At 32.6% G+C, this 23,843-nt stretch overlaps 3 protein-coding genes across 17 annotated transcripts in view; 1 reads left to right on the top strand and 2 right to left on the bottom strand.

Annotated features, from left to right (window-relative positions):
- The window catches only part of LOC124423750 (probable phospholipid-transporting ATPase IA), a 16,958-nt gene extending 10,997 nt beyond the window's left edge, over positions 1–5,961 (bottom strand). For 4 of the 11 annotated variants that reach the window (XM_046961868.1, XM_046961873.1, XM_046961872.1 and 1 more), the window contains exons 1-2: positions 5,489–5,960; positions 2,888–3,278 (exon numbers count right to left, since the gene is read on the bottom strand). In XM_046961868.1, coding sequence (XP_046817824.1) covers positions 2,888–3,278; positions 5,489–5,530 — 433 coding nt within the window. In that variant the 5' untranslated portion in view covers positions 5,531–5,960. Of the gene's footprint in view, positions 168–194; positions 417–450; positions 755–852; positions 956–2,887; positions 3,279–5,488 lie in introns of those variants that run through there. The other 7 variants (XM_046961870.1, XM_046961869.1, XM_046961877.1 and 4 more) reach the window with 7 other exon arrangements.
- Positions 5,962–13,851: 7,890 nt separating this feature from the next.
- Positions 13,852–21,719, top strand: LOC124423752. Of its 5 annotated transcripts, XM_046961881.1 has the most exons (18): positions 13,853–14,473; positions 14,538–14,731; positions 15,162–15,279; positions 15,358–15,497; positions 15,602–15,700; positions 15,801–15,914; positions 16,780–17,175; positions 17,255–17,563; positions 17,640–17,882; positions 17,995–18,124; positions 18,186–18,323; positions 18,417–18,861; positions 19,636–19,758; positions 19,837–20,088; positions 20,169–20,340; positions 20,699–20,887; positions 21,015–21,134; positions 21,204–21,719. In XM_046961881.1, exons 2-18 carry the CDS (start codon positions 14,576–14,578, stop codon positions 21,378–21,380), a joined length of 3,321 nt encoding a protein of 1,106 aa, XP_046817837.1. In that variant the 5' UTR covers positions 13,853–14,473; positions 14,538–14,575; the 3' UTR covers positions 21,381–21,719. The 5 variants fall into 5 exon arrangements, with proteins under 5 accessions (XP_046817838.1, XP_046817841.1, XP_046817837.1 ...); XM_046961882.1 differs by lacking the exon at positions 15,801–15,914 and having other exon boundaries at positions 13,852–14,473; XM_046961884.1 differs by lacking the exon at positions 14,538–14,731.
- On the bottom strand, positions 21,699–23,679 carry LOC124423753. Its single transcript, XM_046961887.1, has 2 exons — positions 22,990–23,679; positions 21,699–22,181 (listed from the first exon to the last, which is right to left on the bottom strand). Exons 1-2 carry the CDS (start codon positions 23,405–23,407, stop codon positions 21,853–21,855), a joined length of 747 nt encoding a protein of 248 aa, XP_046817843.1. The 5' UTR covers positions 23,408–23,679; the 3' UTR covers positions 21,699–21,852.
- Between the last annotated feature and the right edge of the window lie 164 nt (positions 23,680–23,843).

Raw genomic sequence — 23,843 nt, 5'->3', positions numbered from 1 at the left:
CCAATTAAAATTGATTCCTTAGAATGTTAAACGATAATGCAAATAATCTTCTTAACGAAGCTTCTTAACGAATACGAACATATTTACGTTGAGTAAAGAGACATGAATGAATGAAAAAGAAGGGAAGAAAAAAAATAACAATAATAATGAAATCAAATAGGATCGGGATGACAGATAAAAGAGTTTGGTCTCACGACGACGATTCGTCTCGACATCTCACGATCGATCTCAAACCTTTCGTTTTGCTTCACGGTCACGGTCACTCGCTTCGAAGGTGGCACCGCTCTTTGTGCTTCACAAACAACACATTCACGCTAGACGCACACTGACGCATTTGACTCGTGCTCTTTCTCTCTCTCTCTCCCTCTCTCTCTCTCTCTCTCTCTCTCTCTCTCTCTCTCTCTCTCTATCCATCTATCTATTTATCTATATATCTCTATCTTTATCTACCTCCCACAGAAGATAATTATACCCAACGAGTATGAGATGAGTCGACTGAGACTACTTCATCACACAACAAAATGAACTCGTCGACGACGATCGTTCTACGTCATCTAACAGCAGCCGGAAAAAGAAATCTTAAGGATCTTGCTGCCACACCCCCATTCGCATGATAACCCGACGTACGTGCGTGCACGTGCGTCACTCATGATCGGCTTCCCCAAAGATTTGGAAAACAGAGAGAGAGAGAGAGAGAGAGAGAGAGAGAGAGAGAGAGAGAGAGAGAGAGAAAGAAAGAAACGAAGAATGATATCTAATAAAATGACGAGACTCGAATCATTAAATCCAACTTTCAACGCATGATCGAACTTAATAAGATCAATAATATAAAATGTGTTCGATAATAATAACCCGCGATCGAATTATTTTGTCGCCGAGAATGCCGGCTCCCGTATCTGCTAGTACTGTTCGACCTCTTCTCCTCTTTCTCCTCTCTTCATAGTCACGGCCTATGCATCATATAGAACGAACACCGCAACAACGATATGAGACGAATACAAGGGCTGTACATCGTTGTCGATGTGCCCTCTACCTAATTCAAGCGATTAAATTTTAATTGAGAATATGTTTGATTAATTATCACTGCGAATAAACACGTATAAAAGTGTAGGATATTCGATTGATAGTACAAGATCGTAGAAAAAAGTTCTTTTTTTTTTTTTTTTCCTAATACATCCGCCGTGATTGGTCGATCTTTCTCATGTTTACCAACGTAAAATAACTATGCTCTCAAAGAATAGAGAAGAAAAAGAAGAAAAAGAAAAAGAAAAAGAACGATAATCAGTGAAAGAAAATTAATTATTATACAATGTAATTAGTCGGTAAACGTTCTTTGCATTGATTAATATAACAAATATGGGATTAGATTATGAAGATGAGCCAGCCCTGTGAATTAACGAACGCGCATGCGCTCGTTATAGGCAACAAGTTGATGTCAGCACTGTGCTGCTGCTACTGTGCCTTCCTCTAAACTATTTTATGTAAAGCAATATATGTTGTGCAGGGAGTGTACGAGCCAGTGTGACGTCGATAAACACGACGAATACCCAAAGCCGATAGGCCAAGGACAACATTGCCTTTAACTGTCGACTCTTCTTCTACGCGGGAGCCTTGAAATCAATTAATTCAGAAATATCGAATTCATAAAATATCATATAATTAATATGACAACAAATATAATTAAATATTACGTTGAAACAAATAATGCGATTGATATTATTAATTAATAATATGAACGTTCGTATTATTGGAATAATTCTTTGATGAAAATTTCATAAAAATCATGCAATAGCAAAGAATTATTATATAATAATAACGATATCTTGTTAAAATTCAATGTTACAAGGTAATAATTGTAGGATAGTAAAATGTCAGATCTTGAAAACAATTACTCGTAATTACTTATCTCGAAAGGAAATATTCGTAATTGCTGATTATCGTGGATACTAGACAATTTTGTAATTATCGCGTGCAATCATGCTTCTCATCCGACAGGTCCATTATTTTTAAATATCTTTTACATTGCACAAAAGAATCGATCAATTGCCTTTCGCTCAACAAGTGTATTTTTTAACGAGGTATCACGTTCGTCACTCTCAATGTTCTTCTTTGTTTCTATCTTGCGATTAAAATTCATGAAGTATAATTAAGAAAAAACCTAAAGCCATTATCGATACTATTTCACTATGTTTCGTAAAAAAATTTGACAATGAAACTCACGAAATTGATACTTATTTAATAATTATTTCATTCTAAATTTTTGAAATATCTATTGTGACGATTGCAAAAGAACTATATATATCATCGGAAGCATTTTAAAATTATTTATCATCGAAGATCGATCTGTCGTAGGCGTAACATAAATGCGTATTAAAAGGCCTGGACTCCATCTAAAAGATGCAAACGATAATAATCTTTGCCATATGACGTCTATCTCAGTCTATTCCGTACGAAACTCCTTTTCTTTTCTTTCATTATTATTTTTTAAGCACATAAATTATAAAATATTGTCTCATTTACGAAAAAAAAATTTTATTTGAATCATTAGCATCACATAGGCTAAATCAATAATAACAATATTCAGATGAGATAATATTGTTTATTCATTGTCTTTGACATATAATTAAGTAAACAAAATAATTGATATAAGATGACGAATAAATCGAACATCTTTCCTGTTTGTTATATAAAACAATTTTCCTTAAGATCTATAAAATTTTTTTTTTTTTTAAGGTTATGAGATAAAAACAAAAACAAAAAAAGTTATTTCAAATGGCAGTAATGATAGATTAATTTAATCGTTAAATACACGATTATTATTTAAAATCTTGTTAGTGTTGTTTCGTATGAAATAGACGAAGGAAATAATAAAGAATAAATAATATACCTTCCGAGTTTAATTCAGATGCAGGTGCTTCCTGAAGTTCGATATGTTCCCGAGTTCTTCCTCTTATGTTACGACGCAAAACAGGATCGAGACGAAGGCCGATATTATCGACATTATCGATATTTCCTAAATCGATTGGACTACCAACGATATAGGGTCCAATGTTAGGTTGATTGTCCTTTGAGACTTCGTCGGCAATACGCGTATTGTTACTTGTCGTTGGTGATGATAAAGTACCGTTGTTACGGATTAAATCGCTGCTGTTGTGCGATGGTGTGCCGTCCATATGAGGGATGGAAGAAAGGTCTGGTGGTGTATAAGGTCGCAACGGACCAGGACTGGGAACCCTCGGGTTCCCCCTGCCGGGTGGTTGCATTGAACGAGCTGGAGCCTAAAACGAACAAACACCAGGAACGTTCGTCATTAGGATGATTCACTAATTACGTAAGCTTTGCCTTTGAAATTTGAGACTTGAGTAAAAACTATAGTCGTACATATGTATGTATTTATGCATGTATGTATGTATGTACGTGTATGCGTGTCCTTCGTACAAGGGTTACAATGTTTTTTTGATTAATGATTTGAAAACGAAAAGGAGAAAACTTCTCATTGAAAAAAAAAAAAAAAGAAAAAAGAATTATATATTATATTATAACACTTATATTACGTATTTAAATGCGTTATCGTAGTATTTTTACAATCGTAGTTAATGGTTTAGGATAAATCTCATGACTCATTCAATATATACGTAGTAACCTTTGACATTGCAATAAAAATTATCGACAAAATCGAAAAAAAAATAAATAATGTATATAAAAATATAGATAAGTATGAAAAGATAGATAAATATGTATTTTATGACGTTATTTCTTTTTATGTAAAAAAAAAAAAAGAAAAGAAAAAAAAGAAAAAAAAAGGAACCAAAACAAAAAAGAAAAAACAAAACAAAACAAAAGAGAACTTTTATATATCGATTTATTCAAATAAGCATTGCAGATATGTGTATGTAAGTATATATATATTTTTTCAAGCACTCAGTAGAGACAGCTAGGTACGAAAGCATCATCATCAATGTATGAATTATCAATGTATTATTAACAAGCGAAATAACTTATATTTATCGAGTAAATTTTTCTTTGTGAACGATACATACCGTCGTTTTGTCATCAGAGAGTACTATATAAAGATAAAATTTATAAAAGTCTAACTTAATTCGATAATTTCTCGATAGTTACTTTTATTGTCCTTATAGATATATATTATGTCAGCAGAAAAAATCTGATTATATTTTTAGACGTTTATTGTACGCTACTCGTGAATAATAATTAATAATTATAAACGTAAAAGGTTCATTTAGGTTTTTACGTTAAAACTATTTAGTAATTTACTAATAGCAAATAAAAAGATCATTATTGTAAATATTTATTATAATAATGACGATTGATTAAAAATATAGAGTACGTTTCTTTTTTCTTTTTTTTCTTTTCCTCTTAAAAATCAAATACAAGCATTTTATCTATCTAATCGGCTGATGTGCATTTCGTAAATATTAAAATCGAATTAGATTACATGTATACACCTCTTATACAGACATTGGTCAAGTAGACACTCACAACGAATCGTTATATTTTCTTTTCTTTTCTTTTCATTACAATTTCGAGATAAATTTTAACGCGATATTCGTGGCCTTCGGAGCTCGCAGGTGAAAATAGAACACGGAAACGCGACCACCGCAAATGCAACGATAGCGATCTTCTTCGTTCTAAATGCCACAACCGGTCGTAGCTATTATTTTCATTCGGATGAGCGATCTCAAGACACGACACATCCCGAATGACGAATTTTTAAAAATTGTTAAAAAATATTACTTTCAAAGCAAATTTTTTTTTTTATACATATATATTTAACAATGTAGATGTCAACAACATATAAAAGATATGTTATAAATCTATAAAAAGATAAAAAGGAATTATAAAAAGTGGGACAGAAATTCACGACAATTATAAAAAAAAAAAAAAAAAAAAAACCTCTTTTGCAAGTGATAAATTATTTTCATTATCGTTACGAAACGTTTCTTTGTTCAAATAATAATTAAATGACAGAATATCGATAAATGACATTTAGTGTATTCCTTCCAATGAAAGTGCTGACTAGTCAGCCAGCTAGCCACCTATCCAGCCAGACAGCGAGCCAACTCGACCCTTATCTATGTATATATGTATTATGTATGTATATATGTATATATGTATGATGTAAGCGCGTGCAAATAGCTAGAATAACATATCGCTCATTTACTTATGGTAATTTTTCGGAAAGAAAAGAAAAAGAGAAACAAAATAGGGGAGAAAGCTCGTAATCGATCTACTGTGCGGTGGTCTCATTTTGTAATTGGAATAGAAGAAACTTTCGAGTATGGGGCAAAAGGAAAAACAAAATAGAAGTTTGAAGAGAGAAAGAGAAAAAAGAAAATAGAAAGAGAGAGAGAGAGAGAGAGAGAAAAAAGAAAAAAAGAGAGAGAGAGAGAGAGGGAGAGAGAAATAAACGTGAGCAAAATTGTATTCCTCCGAAGAACAAAAGAAAGGAGGATGAATTTTTACTCACTACGAGCAAGCGATTCGTCCGAAGTGTGTTTTTAAATGGCATCCTTCCTCCGATAACTTTTACGATCCTGATCACAACAAATCTAATGTCGTTCCTATCGGTCCGCCAATGACGCCAGCGTTCGGAAATAAGTCATTCTCCCTGTCGTAAGCCTTGCCAAAGCAACTAAACTCGAAACACGTGGGCACATACGGTATATTGTTGGAAGAAATTTTATGTCACGGAAAATGTACATACATACATGGCTCGTCACCTGGACAACCTAAATCCTTCTCGTTAAAAAACCTTTTTGAAATCTCTCGTTTTAAATAACAGAAATGAATCTATTTAAAAGCATTTTTCAACAAGAAAGGAGTAAACCAACGTCCTTTGTGTAAATGTAAAACCACCGATATTTCTGACACATTGTCCTTGTGAAATTTATGACGACGACGACGACGACGACGACGACGACGACCAACATTTTCGCATTTCATTCGTAATTGGAAAATCCTTGAAAAATAACAATTTAATATCGTTACGTTCTATAAAAGATCCTTTAAATTCAACGAAGATCCTTACTTTTAAAAAACTTTTTTTTCTTTTTCTTTCTTTCTTTTCTTTTCTTTTTTTATAGTGAAGAAAACGAGGTATTCTTATCTTTGGATAATCGCACTCGAACGGCACGTCTCACTCGCGCGTGTTCGACAAAACTGACACGCCGCTACTGGTCGCGGCGTCTTTCGTTGACTAGCCGTGAAAAAGACCGAAGAAATTTCTAACGAATCAGGAGAAAGAGAGAGAGAGAGAGAGACAGACAGAATGAAAGAGAGGGAGGGTCGTCCCTTCGGTATTCTCCTCTTGGATATAAAAACGAAAAGTCGCAAAGCCTTCCTTGGTGTCTTTCGTGATAACCGATGTAAAAGAAACGTCGACAACGACGACAATGACGACGACGACGGACATCATGGAACACACAGCAAAGACTAATGTTTTTTCACTAACATGAAAAGTCACTGTATAGATACATATGTGCAACTTGATATCGTGCACTTCGTTGACCGATAGCGACATGACGATAAAAGGGAATACGATCGATTTTACCGTAAAAGAAAGAAAAAGAGAGCTAGAGTTAAAGCTAAAGAGAGAGAGAGAGAGAGAGAGAAAATTCGAAGAAGCTTGCAATCCAATCATATCAATCGATCGAATCTTGTTTGATTGTTCTGAAAATTTTCGAACTTATATAATAAATCAATATAAAAAATTTCGAAGAATCAAGAAAGGAACACCTAATACTTTCGAATTCATTGTATTGTATGTATCTAATCAAAAGATAACATACGTGTTTTATCATTTGTTTATCAAACTTTAAACAAATATAATATCGATGAACTCATTGCACGCAACAATTTGTTTGTCACAAATTCTCAAAGTGAAATATGCGATAAAACTTCCGAGAATATGCTGTAAAAGTTCGAAAAAAAAAAAAAAGAAAAATATTGAAAAGTTTTATGGGATCCCCTCGATATGACAAGTATAAGTCAAATATTTAGGAACATTATACATATGTAGTTTATGAATATAAAATTTATTCTTATTGTTATATTATAAATACAGTTTTATCTATCTATACAAGGAGTGCACACCAGTTAAAATACATATTTATATTCTATTTTTGCATGAAGCATAAATAATTGAGATTCCCTGGTTTAAACAATTTCATTAATATGTTTATTTTTTTATAAGTATTATTTTATAAAGGTCATATCAACAAGATAAACGTTCGTACGAAGAAACAATTATCTTCTGTATCATTAATAAAAATATCGATCTTCAGTGTATTAAAAGAGGAAAAAAAAAACCTCGCGCTTCTTGTATTCTAACTTTTTTCAGACGAACGTAAACTAATTATTAATGTTAATCGATTTTTTTATTTAATCAGCATTGATATGATCGAATTTCTCGAAGAAAAGAATTCAATATAGAAAAGTCCAAAGCTAACGAAATCAATTTGGGACAACGTATTAAACAAGTATATGTATATATCTACATAAAATAGAAGTATATTATGTGATATGTAATAAAAGATAGAGTCAGAACACGAAAGCTTAAATGTGATAAGATCGAAGATTTTGAAGGACGAAAATAAAGAAATAGAAGCTATCTGTCACGAACAATCTCACAAAACTCTATCATTCCAAGAGACGTTATGATTACATTGATTAATTCATCGTAACAAAAAAATTCGAAGAAGACATAGATACGAATATAATAGATACATATCGAAATATAACACAAACCAACGTTGATGTATCGATAACAAATTGCTTCGCGGTTACCTAGTATCGTGAAAATTGCCTACAACTAGTCAAATACTAAATAATTGAGAAGGATCGATCGTGTTTGATTATTAGGTCTCAACTACCACCGCCATCAATAATAGTGTATTAAAGTTCAATTAAGTTACTTTTATTTTGTTTCCTTTTTTTTTTATCCCTATCTTAGAGGTCAATCGCCGAAGGATGCCCTTTAAAGGAACAAGGATATCTCTCAAAGGATATCACGCTTGGTAATCGTGAAAATGTCAATTCTCTAGAGTGTCGTTAATGCGGATGTTCAATCGTGCAAAGTGATTATTACTTTTCTTTGAATGAAAACAGGTTTCTACGTGTAAATATGTATTTTAGTATATATATATATCTATACGTACATATTAAATATTCTCAACGCGAGAGAAAATCCCTTTTGGTTGTATATTCCAGTTAGAATGTATAAATGAGTTAAGATTTAATTGAATTTACAATCATGAAAATATATCTGCTGATAGACCGGGGAAACGAGAAAAATAAAAAAAATAAAAAAAAAAAAAAAAAAAATTAAAAAAAAATAAAATGAAATAAAAAGAAAGAAATAAAATTATGATTTGATTTCTACTCGGTTGCCTCGGATCAAAAACGAATAAAAAGCAAAGGAAACAAACGTAAAAAAAAAAAAAAAAAAAAAAGAAGAAGAAAACAGAACCAAAAAGAAAGAAACAAAGAAATAGAACAAATATTGCCTTGTGATCCATCGATTAATCGATTCGAATTTTAAGGATTTCTCGTATAATTACCACGAATTATATATAAAATATGATAAACCATGGTAAATAAGGCGTGGCGCCTTTATCTCGAAAATAAGGCGTGTACCGTGTATCTTTGTGTTTGCAATTGGTAACAAACGATGTCGGATCTTCGATAAAAAAAACATCTACATAATAATACCGCACCCTTCCTCTGAATTAGAGTTTTCGTGCTACTCTTTTCATCGTCGAGAACGACACAGCTCTATAAATCATATTCTACGAAATCTATACATACAGATATATAGATATATTCAAAGACAATAACGATAAGTCGGCTTTAGGCTTGATCTAACGGGAATTTCAATTCGAATCGAAGGTATTAAAAATTGATATATATATATATATATATCAATTTTCTTTCGATTACATACAGATATAACTCGCAACAATGAATTCATATAAGTTTAGATTCCTATTATTCATTCATTCAAATCCTTGCGTGATCGTTCTCGTTATTTTGAATATACTTTGCGCTCCAATCGTAAGGTAAGGCCTTTATCAAGTATATTTGGGGTGAGAGTACTCTGTCGAGTCTCTGGCCACTCCCTCAAAAAAATAACATGATTAAACGCACTTCGTATATCTTTCCATTACTTCCCCTATCTACTATCACAACACTATTATTCACCTCTGTCTCCCTTTTTTTTTCTGTTTCTGTCCTTCATCGTCGACAAGACTAATGAAAAGTGATTGTCATTCAACTAGGTGAGGCATCATATAAACAGATAATGTTCGGTTAGAATCGTATTCACAAATTGACCATCGATCCTTGAAAAATAACGATGGTCAGCGTAGATATATATATATATATATATATATATACACCTTTAGCTTGATCAACGAGTTTGCCACCGAAAAAAAGACTGGATTTCAGTTATTCCGGAGATTAAGGACGAACATTCGATGGTATCTAATCGGTCGAAAATCGATCTATAAAAGTTCCAATGAAACAAATGATATAAATAATAATAAAAAAAAAAAAAAAAAAAAAAAAAAATAGAAGGATTCTGTTTATTCCTATTATGCAATGGACGTTACGTTGTTCCAACCTATTAAATAGATTGCAACGAATTCCATTGCATCTTTTAACCCTCTTATCCGATCCTACCGAGTTAGTAGAACACAGTTGGCACGTCCGAGAGAGTGACTTTCTAATTGCCAGAAGAGTGACGAGAATGTATATAAAGTACCGGCGAAACAGGTTGCACCTAGATATATATATATATATATATATATATATATATATATATATATATATATATGTAAGTATGTATATATTCGAATCGCGTGGACTTCACAGCGGTCAACCAAACGGGCTATAATTTATTTCTGTAAACACCGAAAGTCGTCAAAATGCCAGCCGTTCATACAATGTCATTTGCTTTCATATTTATAGTTTACATACGTACATACGTAAAATTACGGATACATCTGTAAGAGAGGATTACGAAGATTCGATAATCTCTGGCGATCTTTCATTCCTTTGATGATGTGATTCGAGAATGAAGAGTTAAGGAAATTCCGGTTAATATAATCTATTTGTTTTGGCAACCAATTATTCACGATATACACGTAGTACGTTGATCGTGTTGTAAGTCCTATCAACAATAGGACTTCGTGTATTTGACCGACTTTCACTTTCAGCATTAAAAGCTTTTTAGTTTCCTTGACGGTTCTAGGACATCATACAGAAGTCATATAGACGAGTTCATTATTTTGATTTTGATATTACATTGACTTCGAGATATTTTCATTGTGTAATTTAATCTAATCATAAAACTAGAAATTAATGGTAAGATGTAATCCTAAGATTCTTTATCAACGGAGAACAATGAGAAGGTACGAGATGTCGATTTGGTAAAAAAAAAATCAGCTCTCTCTCTTTCTCTCTCTCTCTCTCTCTTTTTATGTTAGGCCAGCGGGAACTTACGAAAAGGATTTTCGGACTCCCATCTTTCAGACTGTTCCCATTCTTTGTAAAAATAACCCGTACGAATTGGGTCAGACGGAATGAAAAGCTGGCCGGTGCTCGGTGAGTGATATATAATCGCACGCACCTTGAAAAATCCTCGTACGATGTGTTACTCGATCTCGCTATTAAAACTATAAATAAAGCAAAAGGAGTGTAACGAAACAAAGATTCGTCGAACGCGTTCATTCGCGTCCGAATAACATACGTAGTATGTCGTCCAACGATATTTTTAGTGTAAACTTTCTGGGGACGACTTTTTGTTTCTCTCAAAAATCAACACATCGTATAAAAGTGTGTATACATACACATACACACGTACGCGCGAACTTTATATACGTGTTATTTTTATTTTTCTCAGACATGAAAATTTTCACACTGAAAGCAATGATGATAGAAATCTCATGCGGCATTTCGCGTTAAAACGTGCTAGTAAAAGAGTGAAGTAGTAATAATAAAAATGTCTTGAACTCGTCACGGAAGTTAATTTCACGTGAAAGAAAATCATAACCGTGAAAAGAGGACATGCGATAGAACGGATCACGTAAAGCTTCCGGATTTAACGTGCCTAACACACACTGCTATCGATCATATACTTCAGTTTAAAATATAAAAGCAAGACCTTCTGTAAGACATACAGTATATACACACACGGAGATGTGTTACATATATATATAGCAGAGAGGAGACAGATGAGGGTTCTCGTGAATGAAGGAAAAGTCAGCCGGACATATCGACTTTTCTCCCTGGTTTTACATTTATATCTCTATATTTATATACACTTAACTTTCATTTATATGCATAATATACACACTTATATATGTACATACCTGTATATGTATGGGAATAATAAAACGTGTCGCGTTCGCACGTGCTCGATCACGTTCAAACATCACGACATACCATTTTAAGGGAACTCTCAAAAGACACTTTGGAGGGCTAGGGCTTGTTCGAGGTAGGGATCGATGCATTATGCAACAAGTAGTTAGTCTTAAGTGCAATCGCCGTTATACTTCCTCGACCTCGAGGTTCGGCATATAGCGATTACATGGGTGTCGTTCTAATTAAGGATCAAAAATTCCAGATAAGTCGTTAGCATCGTGCTCAACAGCTGATTCTTCCACTATCGTTTCGTAAATCTAATTCCAGGATAACGAATTGATTATCACGATATTTTGTATATATATATATATATATATATATATACATACGTATCCGAAAGATCATTCCATTGATTTGATACAAATTAATCCAAGAAAATATATAATTATGATTCTTCTATGATCACTTTGTCAAATGATCGTCCTATGCTTGATCGATCTTGAATGAAATATTATAAGTCAACATTGTTGAACATATACGAAATAAAAATGTTAATGTGCAAATCATAAGTGATATATGCAATAAATGTACATGTACATCAAAAGTTCTCCGCGATATAATATCGCGAATCTCGTTACTATTTTCATTCCTTACATAATTTAAGACACCACGATACCGTGGTACGTCGATCTCTAGACATGGTAAACTCAGCAGTATATCCTTGGTTCTCTCTCTCTCTTTCTCCCTCCCTCTCTCTTTCTCTTTCGCTCTTCGCTCTTCGATGTTAAATACAAATAATGAAAGTAGAGACTCTATACGTATAAATAAACATAAAGGTCATAAAAGTATACTCGGCAAGTGATCCTTGAGAGAAAGAAATAAACTTTCACATAAAGATATTTTTTTCTCCCTCGACAATAGTGAATAGATTAGTTATATTCTGTCTTTATTGTACTCCGCGATTTTCTCGTAAAATCAATTTATAATATCGGTCATAACCGTGTTAAATCTTGAACTAGTTTTTAAATAATCTCCCTTGTAACGCGAACTAACTTACAATTAGGTTTAATCGAGAGGTTAATAAGGTTCCGTCTATAACGTAATACTGGTAGGAAGTCGAGTCTATTATGACAGAGAAGCACGTGCTGCTCGAAAACTGATCAAGAGTTTTTTTTATAGAAATGAAATTCACTAGTTGCTTTCGCACTTCGTACTACGATTACTATGATTAACACGTATCTTGCGAAAATATCGTAATAAATTCGTAGGAACAAAATATCGGTTTTTCTTTTTAAAAAAAAAAAAATAGAATAGGCAACAGAAAAGGCAAACAAAAAACAGAGAACAATAACACGGTATTCCATGTGATTTCATTACATAAGTTGTCACGATATAATTATCTCATGGTTTTTCTTTGGAATATTTTGATTTTTAAAAAATGTTTTTTTTTATAATGAAATGTTGGACCTAACCTCAAATCCTCTCCCTCCTCCCTCTCCCTTTCTCACTATCTCACTCTCTCTATCTCTCTCTCTCTCTCTCTATCTCTCTCACACTCTCTCTCTCTGTTTTTCTTTGTCTCTTGTTTTCTTGTTCTATCGTGAAAGAAGAGAAATAAGTGTGAGAATTATCGATATAAACAAAGAGATATAGAACTCACCAATATGGAGCTGTGCGTTCCGAGATGACTATACTATCATAGGCATGTCGCCAGCTCGTCAGCATTTCACAGATATTAAGTGATTAAAAAATGTGGAATAAAAGGGTCCTAAGGAAAATGCGCGCACGCACACTGTTGCACGCACGCTACTAACCAGCGAGTGAACAAGTGAAAACATACACAATGTCGCAGCCCGCGCGTGCTTACGAACGCTCGCAATCGCCGCGCAAAACTGTCTCTTGCCCCAACACGTCTCCCCCCCTCTCCAACCACTAGCCGTGCGCATCGGACAGGTAAGACCGGTGTTCGAGGAGAGGGAATAACATCGAAGAGTTTGAGGGTAGGGACGAAGAATACGAGAACTTGTGATGACGTTACTTATGCTAACATTCGTTTGCTCTTTTTTGTCTCTTGTTTGTTTCTTTCTTTTTTTCTTTTTCTTTTTTTTTTTTTTTTGTTGTTTTTTTTCTTCAAGGCCTATAATTATTTTCATAAAAATTTGCATTAACCATAAACTTAATTCATTTTTACAAATGGATACTATACCTTGCACAGCTGCCATTCATATTCATATCGTATTTAAATTCGGCTACGCTCTGCTATACCCTTTGTAAAATAAACATTCTCCGCATTTGCTCTGTAGACGTTCACTGTATGTATTATTTATTATTAAAAACGGCTTGGCTATATGGCGCGAAACGACGCCATCTTCGTAATCCAAATACATCCTACTTCAGATCGAAGAGCAGTATGAACAACGGCCGTTAATAGATGGCGGCACCTAACAAAAAAAAATGAAATTATTTTTTCAACAGTTTAATCGTTGGTGTAGCAACTGACGATTCCTTTCGTCTGAACAGTGATTATTTTCCGAAGAATTAATAATTATTATTTTTATATATATTAGCGATTAAGACTTATTTCGAGATATTTTTCTACTTGTATATGTGTGTGTGCGTATGAGAACGTGTCCTAACGATTGTTAGAACTACAAAGTTTATAAACGGAACGTAAACTTTAATATAGTTGTTAATATTCTTTGTACATTCTTCAATGAATTAATCGTGTACGAAAAGAAAAGTCGTGCTTTTTTAACCGGCAGGAACATCGCAGCAAATAAACAAAATGTCAATCTGTATTTAAAAATGGCCGCAGACCGGACTGCTGTTAGATCAGTGTTCTAAAGTCGCAGCCAATGTACTGCTGATCATTGCAACGAATGCGTCAATGGCCTAACTTTATTTATAGTAATCAATTCTTTTTATTACCCTGCCAACTACTTTGACGTAAGACATTCTTGGATGTAGTTACATATTTTCAAAGTGGTCAATCTATCGCTCGAAACATTCCTTTCTTCAGTTGTAAATTCGTTTCACTCTTCGGTGTATGTGGACATTTTCTTTATAGCCACATTTAAGAAAATAATACGATGTAAGTTTCATTTATATTATGGACCGCTGGTGTACGACACTTCAATAAAAATTGTGTTTTAAAGTATATGACCGATTGTACGAAGACATACAAAAAGAAGATATGTCGTCAGGCATGAACGATGGTCCCCGTAACACAGGCACTCTTCCAAAAAGTAATAGAAGAAGCGACAGAAACAGAGAACGATCCGCCGCTAATCAACAAATGGCTAATCGTTCTGCTTATCACAGACATGTACAACAGCATTCTAACAATTTGGTACTAATCTATATACTATCTATAGTTAATAAATTTTATTTAATATATTCTTATAGTTTCATTGCATATATAATGAAAAAGTTAGAGAACAACTATATATAGCTTTCTTGATATTAACTATAAGTATACTGGCCATGTAAGAATCAATAAAAGCATATAGTAGAAGCTGTTTTTTCTAATATTGGAATGTAACCAATAGAAGACTATGTTTCTGCTTATTTTATGCCAGCCATACTTTACTATTTAGGATGTAGTCTATTAATATACTGTTGAGTAGTGGGGTGATACTTGTTCTAAGAATACAATATGTGGAAAGCTGTTACTTTAGCGTGGTTGAGTCGTCTGTACTGAGCTGTCCTAGACTTCGTGTAAATTGTAATAGTTCAATTAGATTTGGATATTTAAAACTAGAATTTAACTTGGTTGTTAGTTCCAGCTTGATTGGCAACTTGTAAGTGAAAGAGGGCCTTTAAGAACGACAAAAAATAGCAATACCAGATCAGTTTCATCACTTCCTTCTACGTCTTATCAGGAAATATCCGAGTTTGGTAGGTGTCCAGAATTTTCTAGAAAATAATTATTCTAACGAGTTTTATCACTATGTTATATAATATTTTTTAATACAGTATCACATAGTGGTGGACGACATTGCAATTATTCGACTGAGGATTGTACATCTTGGCCAAAAATGGTGTTACCAACGGAATCTCAGGCACAGTCACCCTCATGTTTGCAGGGAAGTAAACCAACCAATGTTGATAAAATGGTAATAACAATTTCATTTTGTTATATATGATCTTTACATAATAATAAACTTTATAAATCTATTAAGAAACAAATTTTTCACTAAAAAATTAAATATCTCTTTAGCCTGATAGAAATCAAGTGGAAAGTCGTTTAAATCAAATTCGTGATTATATTGGAATTACTTCAACGATGATGGACTCACTTAGTCAATCTAGTGATCCAGTAAGTATAACAGATTTTTAACTATTGAAAGCATGCTACATTTTTTCTTTTTTACTCAAACATTTCTCCATGTTCATTGTCCACTATAAATCTACTGTAGCGAGCTCAAACCCAGAATGAAAAATTAAGCAGAATGGTGGAGGACCTTCGTGACAGTGAAACAAAATTGGCGAAACTTTTGGAAACATATCACAATCATGGGATTACAAATCAGGTTATTGGCACAAAACTGTAACATGACTTTAAATAATTAATATCAATGGCATGCTCTTCTCATTTAGTAATAATATGAACCGCAAAAGCAATTGAAAGAATATTTTTTATTTTAATATTTATATATATAGAGAGATTCTACTTCTTATTTCTTATATACAATCTCCGCCTCAATTTATTATCTATTGACAATCGGTTAAATAAAATATTTTAATCCAGATTATACGTACACGCAAAACTTATACTATTATAAACTTGAATTTGTTTCAAAAAAAATATGTTTGGTTCAATTTTCTTGTTTTATTATTTCAGAAATATTTGACATATATATATATATATAACTTTATAAATATCAAACTTAATTTCTATATTTTTAGATTATGAATAGTAAAATTTATATGACTAAGATCTTGGATATACGCGTTCCTTCTTCTTAATTTTTGAAATGTTCGAGAGTACCGGGCACCACTCATGTAGCTTTTGTGTCGTCGATTAGTGATATTATTCCCCTTCTACTATGGATCTTTTATTTAATTTCTTATGTCATTAAATTCACGTTATTTATTTCTTCTCATGTTGCTGCGCGATTTCTAAGCGTGACGATTCTTGCCTCTATCCCGTAATCTGTTTCTAGATTGTAGGATTCGTGGAAAGAGTTGGGCCCTTGAGTGGTCTGGATTGGGGGGGGGGCATTTCTCACTTTTGGAGCAACTATTCTGGAATACTCCAGAATGCTCCACAAAAATGTCTATATACAACATTAGGAATGGAGGTGCTCGTCCCTTCACTTGGCCATCATGCAGCAACAAATTATCAAATATCTATATGACTCTTATTAATCATAATTTTATATTATTTTATCACAGAATGGCGATAGTGGAAAAGAGGATGGGGACGAAAATACTGATACCAGTAGAGAAATGATATTACGTAGAAAAATGGAGGAATCTCAAAGAAAACTTGTACAATTGCAGGAATATCATGCAAATTTAGTTGGAATGCAACATCGTGTTAGGGAAAGATTAAATGAAGCTCGACAAGCCCAACAAGTTTTATTGCAACAAGAAAATCAAGCTGCTGGAACTTCTACATGGGAAGGCAATAATCGTTTGGTTCCACCATTACCAACAAATGTTGAAGAATTACAATCAGAGACAGCTGCATTAAGAGGTAAACTTACTCAATTACAGAGCAAGAAAAAGCATATGGACCATCTTTTAGCTGAATTACAAGTTGTGGAAATGTCAGACAGAGCCAGTTGTGTTAGTATGTTTTATTATGTGATTTTATTTTGATAAAAAAAAAGTTTTATCCTATTATAATTTTTTTCTTTATATTTAGAGCTCTGATGGCTCTAGAAATGTGACTAGAGATAAAGCAGCAGAATTGGAAGCTATGAAAGCACAACTCAATCACTTAAAAGCTTTAATGGAAGAAGCTACAAGAGTCAGAGAATGTCTAGATTCTACATCAGAGCCTGAACCTGATGTGGATGTTAATGGTGAAGGAGCAGAAGAAAATGAATCCCAGGAAGAAGGTGCTAGTTTATGTAGCTCGAGTAATGCATTGGAAAATCAAATTGATAATGACGATGTAACTCGTGAAAAAACTAGGAATTCTAGACACAGACCTACTGTTGAAGAAGTTCAGGTATGAACACAATAAGTGATTCATTGATAAAGTATCATATTAAACAAAATTATATGTTTTATTATTTACCTATTAGGCTGTTACAAGAGAACTGAAAGAACAATCTGCATTATTGCAAGCAACTCGAGCGGAGTTACAGCGTTTAAAACAACCATTAGTAACTTCTACTATTCATTCTCCACCAGTATCTATTTTTCCTGGATCCACACCACCTCCTTCATTGATAGGAGTTAATATTGAAAAAAAGCAAAGCAATAATATTAGTGATATACAACCAGTTCAAACAAAAAGACGCCAGATAGAAGATTTTGTCAAAAAAGTAATCTACGTATTTTTTATATTGTTATATTATTAATCATAACTATACGTATCTGACTTTAATCTCGTCACTAATTTTTTTTTAATTAATTTTATTATGTATTGAAATATAGGATCAAGGTCAAACATCTAGTATTAATCGCAATGTCGGTAATACAGATCTGAATAGTCACAGAAGTTCTAGTTCACGTATTAGTCATACAGGTACACCTACAAATGTGTGGCCTCCGATTGCTACTGCAGGCAAGTATGAATTATCTTAAAAATCAAATATTAGTTTTTATTTAATTTAATATCTATATAGGTGGTTCTGGTGAACAAAATATAGATGAAATGTTAGACAATTTGATGGATATTGGTCCTCAAACAACAGCTATCGAAAATGGATTTTCAGGAAATTATTGGGGATATCCACCACTACCTATGAATCAATCACAACATGGTAATATAACAAAGATTTTTATTAATCATTTTTATCAAATGAAATATTTAATTAATAATTATTAATTCATTGATACCTATTATTTTAACATAGGTTCTGCGGAGTATTATCACAATTTGTTATTAAATTCTCAAGTGCAGCAACTCCAAGTACAACAACTTCAAGTAATGGGTACAACTATACAACAATGCTGTCAATTATTGTGGGTACAACAACGGGAATTGCAATCTATGCGTACAGCAATTACTCAGTTGCAATTACAGTTAAGACAATCTCAAGCAGTACAAAGAAGCAATAATTCCGAAAATCAGGAAGAATATTCTAATCTAAGCCGCAGTGTGCATCATCTTGCTGATACATTAGATGCAGCATTACCTCCAAGTTCTTCTTTACCAAATCTTGTTTCATTACCTAATACTTCTCCTGCACTTTCTCATTCAGTAGTAGGTACTAATTCTCAACAACATCAACAACAACAATTGAACAATCAAGTACCACCTGGAAATAGAGCAAACAACTACTGGGATAACTTTCGAAGGTAATCAAAGCCTTATATACATAAATTTAGCAGAAAAAATATAAATTATAGGATTACAAAAAAAAAAAGAAAAAATAATTCAAATTTTTAAGAATTATATTTATTGAGATTTATATACGTATATATGGTGTAACAAATGACTAATTGTAAGACCTTATTAACGTTTGAGTAAAGTTTTACATGATTTTGAATCATTATAAAAAATATCCATCAAAGTATATGTTATTTCTAACAGAAATTTATCAACACCATTGAGTTAGTACCTCCTCACTGACAAGGTTGCACATTATCATCTTTTGTGTTTCTTTATATCTAATGTATTATCATATTTAATAATAAATTCCACGATCTATACTTTTTACTTATTACTTTCCCCTTTTACTTATTATTGAAACCATTTGCACCAAGTATTTGTCATTTGTTTAGTTACAAGCACTGTGGTTAATGATCACAATACTAATTGGTATTGTGGAAAATACATTTTTTAGGAAAATACGTTGGTAGGTAATACAAGGGTATGTAATTGAATTGCCAACGAATTTTTCATAAAATAGGATGTTCCATCAGTTTAATTATAACCATTAATAATGTGCATGTAATTAAAATTATAATCATAATAAATTTTTGTGATGGTGATCATTATACTAAACAGGAATGTGTTGTAATTCTGATGAAAACTAGATTTGTTATAACTACTGAGTTTTTTTAGCATTATAAACATGCTTTTAAAAAAAAATAATAATTGTACTTATACTGCATTTTCAATTTTTTCAGTTACTCGAGACAAAACTTACTCTCTGGGAGTGCGAAAACAGTAACTGATTCTACTACAGCATCCATTTCAAATTCTACTACTTCTGCAAATAGTGCAAGCAGTGCAGTTCACACTTCTCTTGGGTACGTAATTATATTGTAATAAGTAATAAATATATATGCCTTCTTTTGAATTAATCTATAATATCTTTTTGTTTTCAGGAAGGATAAACGAAATCGCGAACAGGGAACAGACAATTTACCTTTACCATCATTAATGATAGCAGAAACACAGTATTCGTTAAATCTCCAACAACAATCTAATTTACAGCAACAAGAAAGAGAAAATACTACAATGAGAAGTAATATCATAACAAATGAAGTATCACAAGTTGACAATTCTGGAGAAGAAGCCCATAGCTCATTTAGACTCCCACATGCAACTAATGATGAAAATTTTTTACATAATTTAAGGTAAATTATAGTTAAATAATTATAAAAAATGTTTATAAATTGATAAAACTTTAACAAATTTGTCATATATGTCTAAACAGTCCTGAAATGAGAGAAGTAATTAGGTCACTCGTTGTAGCTAATAAGAAGAGACCTGACAATTTAGTAACAATTTTAAAAGAGATTACGGCTATAAGCGAAGACAAAAGACTTCCTCTTTTATTGATAAGTCTCCGTTTCTTGCAAGATACACAACCACTACAAAATGCTCAGGTATAAATATCTTTTTATATTTGCATAATTTTAATATTATAAAATATCTTTTTTTTTTTTTTTTTTTTTTTTATGTCTACATTTTTTATTTTATTCAAACTCTTTCCCGTTGAAGTGCAGAGTATATCCAGTGTAATATAAATAAAAGATAAGTTACGGAATAAAGTTTCTAGTAATAATCCAGATAATCCTATGGATTAAGATTACCAAGTTATAATTAATTGAATGTACGTCACGGCGTTGTGTGAACGAAAATAATTCGAAACGAAAGAATATCTGCGCCGACAACTGTTACGATGGGAAAGAGTTAAATTAATTGAGATTCATTAAAAATTAATTAATTAACATATGTAAACAGAATGAAGCAGCTGATCAAACAGGGAGTGATAGTTGTCGATCAAGTGACGAAGATTCAGACGTGGGTGCTATATTAGGTTTCAATTTGGAAAATCAGTGTTCATTAAATGAGTTAGTTGCATCAACTCATGCTGGTTCTTCATCATCTCCTATGGCACAAGTTCCATTAATAGATCGCTTAGAAATACTTGTAAGTAGCTATTAAAACATATCTAAAAAAAAGTTTATTTTTATTCCATGCAAAATATAAGAATTTAATATATTCTGTGTTTAGATATAAAGAAATAATGTTATGTATACTTATTCATTATGTTTAGACATCGAGTTCTCCTGACAACGACAATGCTTCTGCTTCAGCATCTGCTCTTAAACCAGGTTGCAATGAAGATTTAGCAGAAGCTGATCAATCAAGATCTGAATCTTCTGGCAATCAACAAGTAAATTATTGTTACATTAATACAAAAGAATTTTTATATGAAATGTTTAATTTTAAATGTTTCTCATAGATTCATCACAATGAAGAAAATAATGAACAAATGCAAGACGATGTGACATTATCATTGGGAGCAGCCTTAGGGACTTTAGAAAGTGCCCTAGTAGAAAGTGATGAAGATGAAACAACTGCAAAAGATGAACATGACAGAGGCAAATTAACTACTAGACGATACCGTCAGTGTTATTAATCAGTGACTGTATAATAAGTATTTATTTCATTATATTTACTATTGCAGAGTTTTATGAACTTTCAAAAGCTGCATAATATATAAAAGCTTCAATATTAATTAAAATACTGTGTATGTATTTTATTTTCTATATAAATATCAATATTTATGGAAAATAAATTACATACACATATTTAAGCAATTGAAAGCCAATCTAATTAATGAGGTAAATTTTTTGGTAATATTTAAGCAGTGAAAGTTGTCTTTATATTTAATACTTCATGTTCAGTATGCATTCAAGGATGTATACTACAGGATATATTTAACAAAAAAATAAACTTTTATCTATCAAAAAGTAAATATTTATTTTGATCCACACGAACAGAGCAATGACATATTGGGGAGAGGATATAAATATGTAACAAAGAATATGGTCTTCAATACAAATGTAATGTGAAAAGATATGAAAAACGGTTTAAGTTAAAGAACCTAATTAAAATTCCGTTTCAATATCATGTTTTGCAAATTGTTGTTGTCTATAATGATGATATATGGAGCATCCATGAGTCTCGAACAATAATTCCCCAAGTTCCACACTGCTGTCACTCGACTTAGAACCATTGCTTGGTGATAAATGTCTATAATCTGCATTACATATTAAACTATGATTACCTGCTGCCCTGCAGCAGCTTTCAGTCATAACCAAGGAATGATCCAAGGTTTTATCGTTGATAGAATTTAAGCATAATGACGTTGACTCATAATGCATTGTGGCCAATCCATAGTTCTTTGCATTCCCTGTACCATAGTAAACGCAGCTGCCTCTGAAACGAAACCCACTAACTTATCAACTAATTTGATTAGTAATCTCCTATGCCATCCATTGCATCGGTAGATTGTATCCTTACCAGTACAAAAAGACCAAACATATTAATAGTTTCACAAGGTTATGAAAAAATTTTGCATCTATCTTTTCCACCACATACCATTTACCCACTGTAAAGTAGAAGGCAGGATGCAACAGGCTTTAAAATAAATTCAATGTCTGGGTCAACTGCAAATATCTGTAGTCAGATGTAAATACAGTAGCCCGTAAATGAAAGCTAATTTGATATTTTCCTTTCCAAGGTAATATGTAAACGGTAAATGTTAAAAATTTTATTGTGAAAATTAAGTGCATAGCATTTGGTACACATTCATCTATCTTATGTATACGTGTATACATAAGTAACTTTAAGTGCAAATAATTTTTAAATGTGCAAAAATGTATAATATAATGAAATTTTTACGACATACAGTGACTAAAATATAATAGCAAGCGTTTGAATAAGCTTGTCAAATATTTCAATTACATTGAATAATAAATATTAATGTTTTCAAACAAAGTTCCTCCGTTTAAATAATCTCCCGCGTCGAGAAAATAGATTCGAACAGAGACCTCTAACAAGGATTGTTTGAAATACGTACGAATACGAATACGAATTGGAACAAGACACCGCTACTATTTATTAACGGACGACTAATAATATACGCATGTTCTTCCTTACTATCACTTAATGTGCAAGCAGTTGTTAAAATTTAAAACGTACTCTCATTGCTCGAGATTCCCAAAAACATATAACTTTCCTACCTTTACGACATTTTTTCAATTCTATAGTTGAACCGCTATCGTTATTGGATCGTTTCCGGTTCCTGCGTCGCGTCGTGTCGGCGCCATGGACCGCCTGTTGTTGCTCCGTCGATGATAAACAATGGTATTGCTGTCTATTGTCGACCTCGTGCCACCTCCTCAACGACGTCTCTGGAATCACGTAATGGTTATTCAGACGGCATGACGCCGCAGAATAGTCATATTCATCATCATCCGTTTCCATAGCTGAACCGTAATGGTTACTCGCGATACTAGGTGCACTGCTGTCGCTATTACACTCATTAATATGATCAAACATATTTTCTCTTGTACAGAGAGGTACGTAACCGTAATACGCGCTAGACGATACGTAAGACGCCATCCTCGTGTTATATAGAGCGTCGCTCGCAACCGCCATTTTTCATAAAATTGTTTTCAAAACAAATTCAAAGCTAAAGATAATATATTCGTACTACTGATCCTAGTACAACGCGGGAATGCTAATTTATACGTATTTGTCGAAGAAATAAAAAAAACACCACACAACGATATTATTTCACAACACTCAACCGAGGAGGCGCGATGAATGAGGCTCGCGTCCAATACCGAACATACTCGAAGTCTGCTCGATTCTATTCGGGCTTATTCGTTTTTAGTCGGTTAGTTTCACTTCATTTGTTTATCTCCCCTCACTTAGAATGTAATTCCTTCGGCGACACAAATTTTCCAATCACGAAAAAATTACATTAATAATTATTGTCATTTGTTTTCAAAATTATTATTATATATGTTTGTAATTTTTTCCAATTCAGAAAGAATCAGCCTTAAGTATATTATAATAAAAAGATTTTTCA

Source organism: Vespa crabro, chromosome 4 (assembly GCF_910589235.1).
Source record: "Vespa crabro chromosome 4, iyVesCrab1.2, whole genome shotgun sequence".
NCBI classification, from domain to species: Eukaryota; Metazoa; Arthropoda; class Insecta; order Hymenoptera; family Vespidae; genus Vespa; species Vespa crabro.
Note: the sequence above shows the minus strand (reverse complement) of the source record. Positions and strands in the feature narration are given on the sequence as shown.

What these genes read in the sequence shown, in the direction of transcription:
- LOC124423752 (XM_046961881.1), top strand. Translation starts at nt 14,576, where the DNA reads ATGTCGTCAGGCATGAACGATGGTCCCCGTAACACAGGCACTCTTCCA. An exon ending in CAACCAATGTTGATAAAATG is followed by an intron (nt 15,498 to 15,601) that starts GTAATAACAATT and finishes ATATCTCTTTAG; the next exon opens with CCTGATAGAAATCAAGTGGA. An exon ending in CTACTGTTGAAGAAGTTCAG is followed by an intron (nt 17,564 to 17,639) that starts GTATGAACACAA and finishes TTTACCTATTAG; the next exon opens with GCTGTTACAAGAGAACTGAA.
- LOC124423753 (XM_046961887.1), bottom strand. Translation starts at nt 23,407, where the DNA reads ATGGCGGTTGCGAGCGACGCTCTATATAACACGAGGATGGCGTCTTAC. An exon ending in ATTGAAAAAATGTCGTAAAG is followed by an intron (nt 22,182 to 22,989) that starts GTAGGAAAGTTA and finishes TTCGTTTCAGAG; the next exon opens with GCAGCTGCGTTTACTATGGT.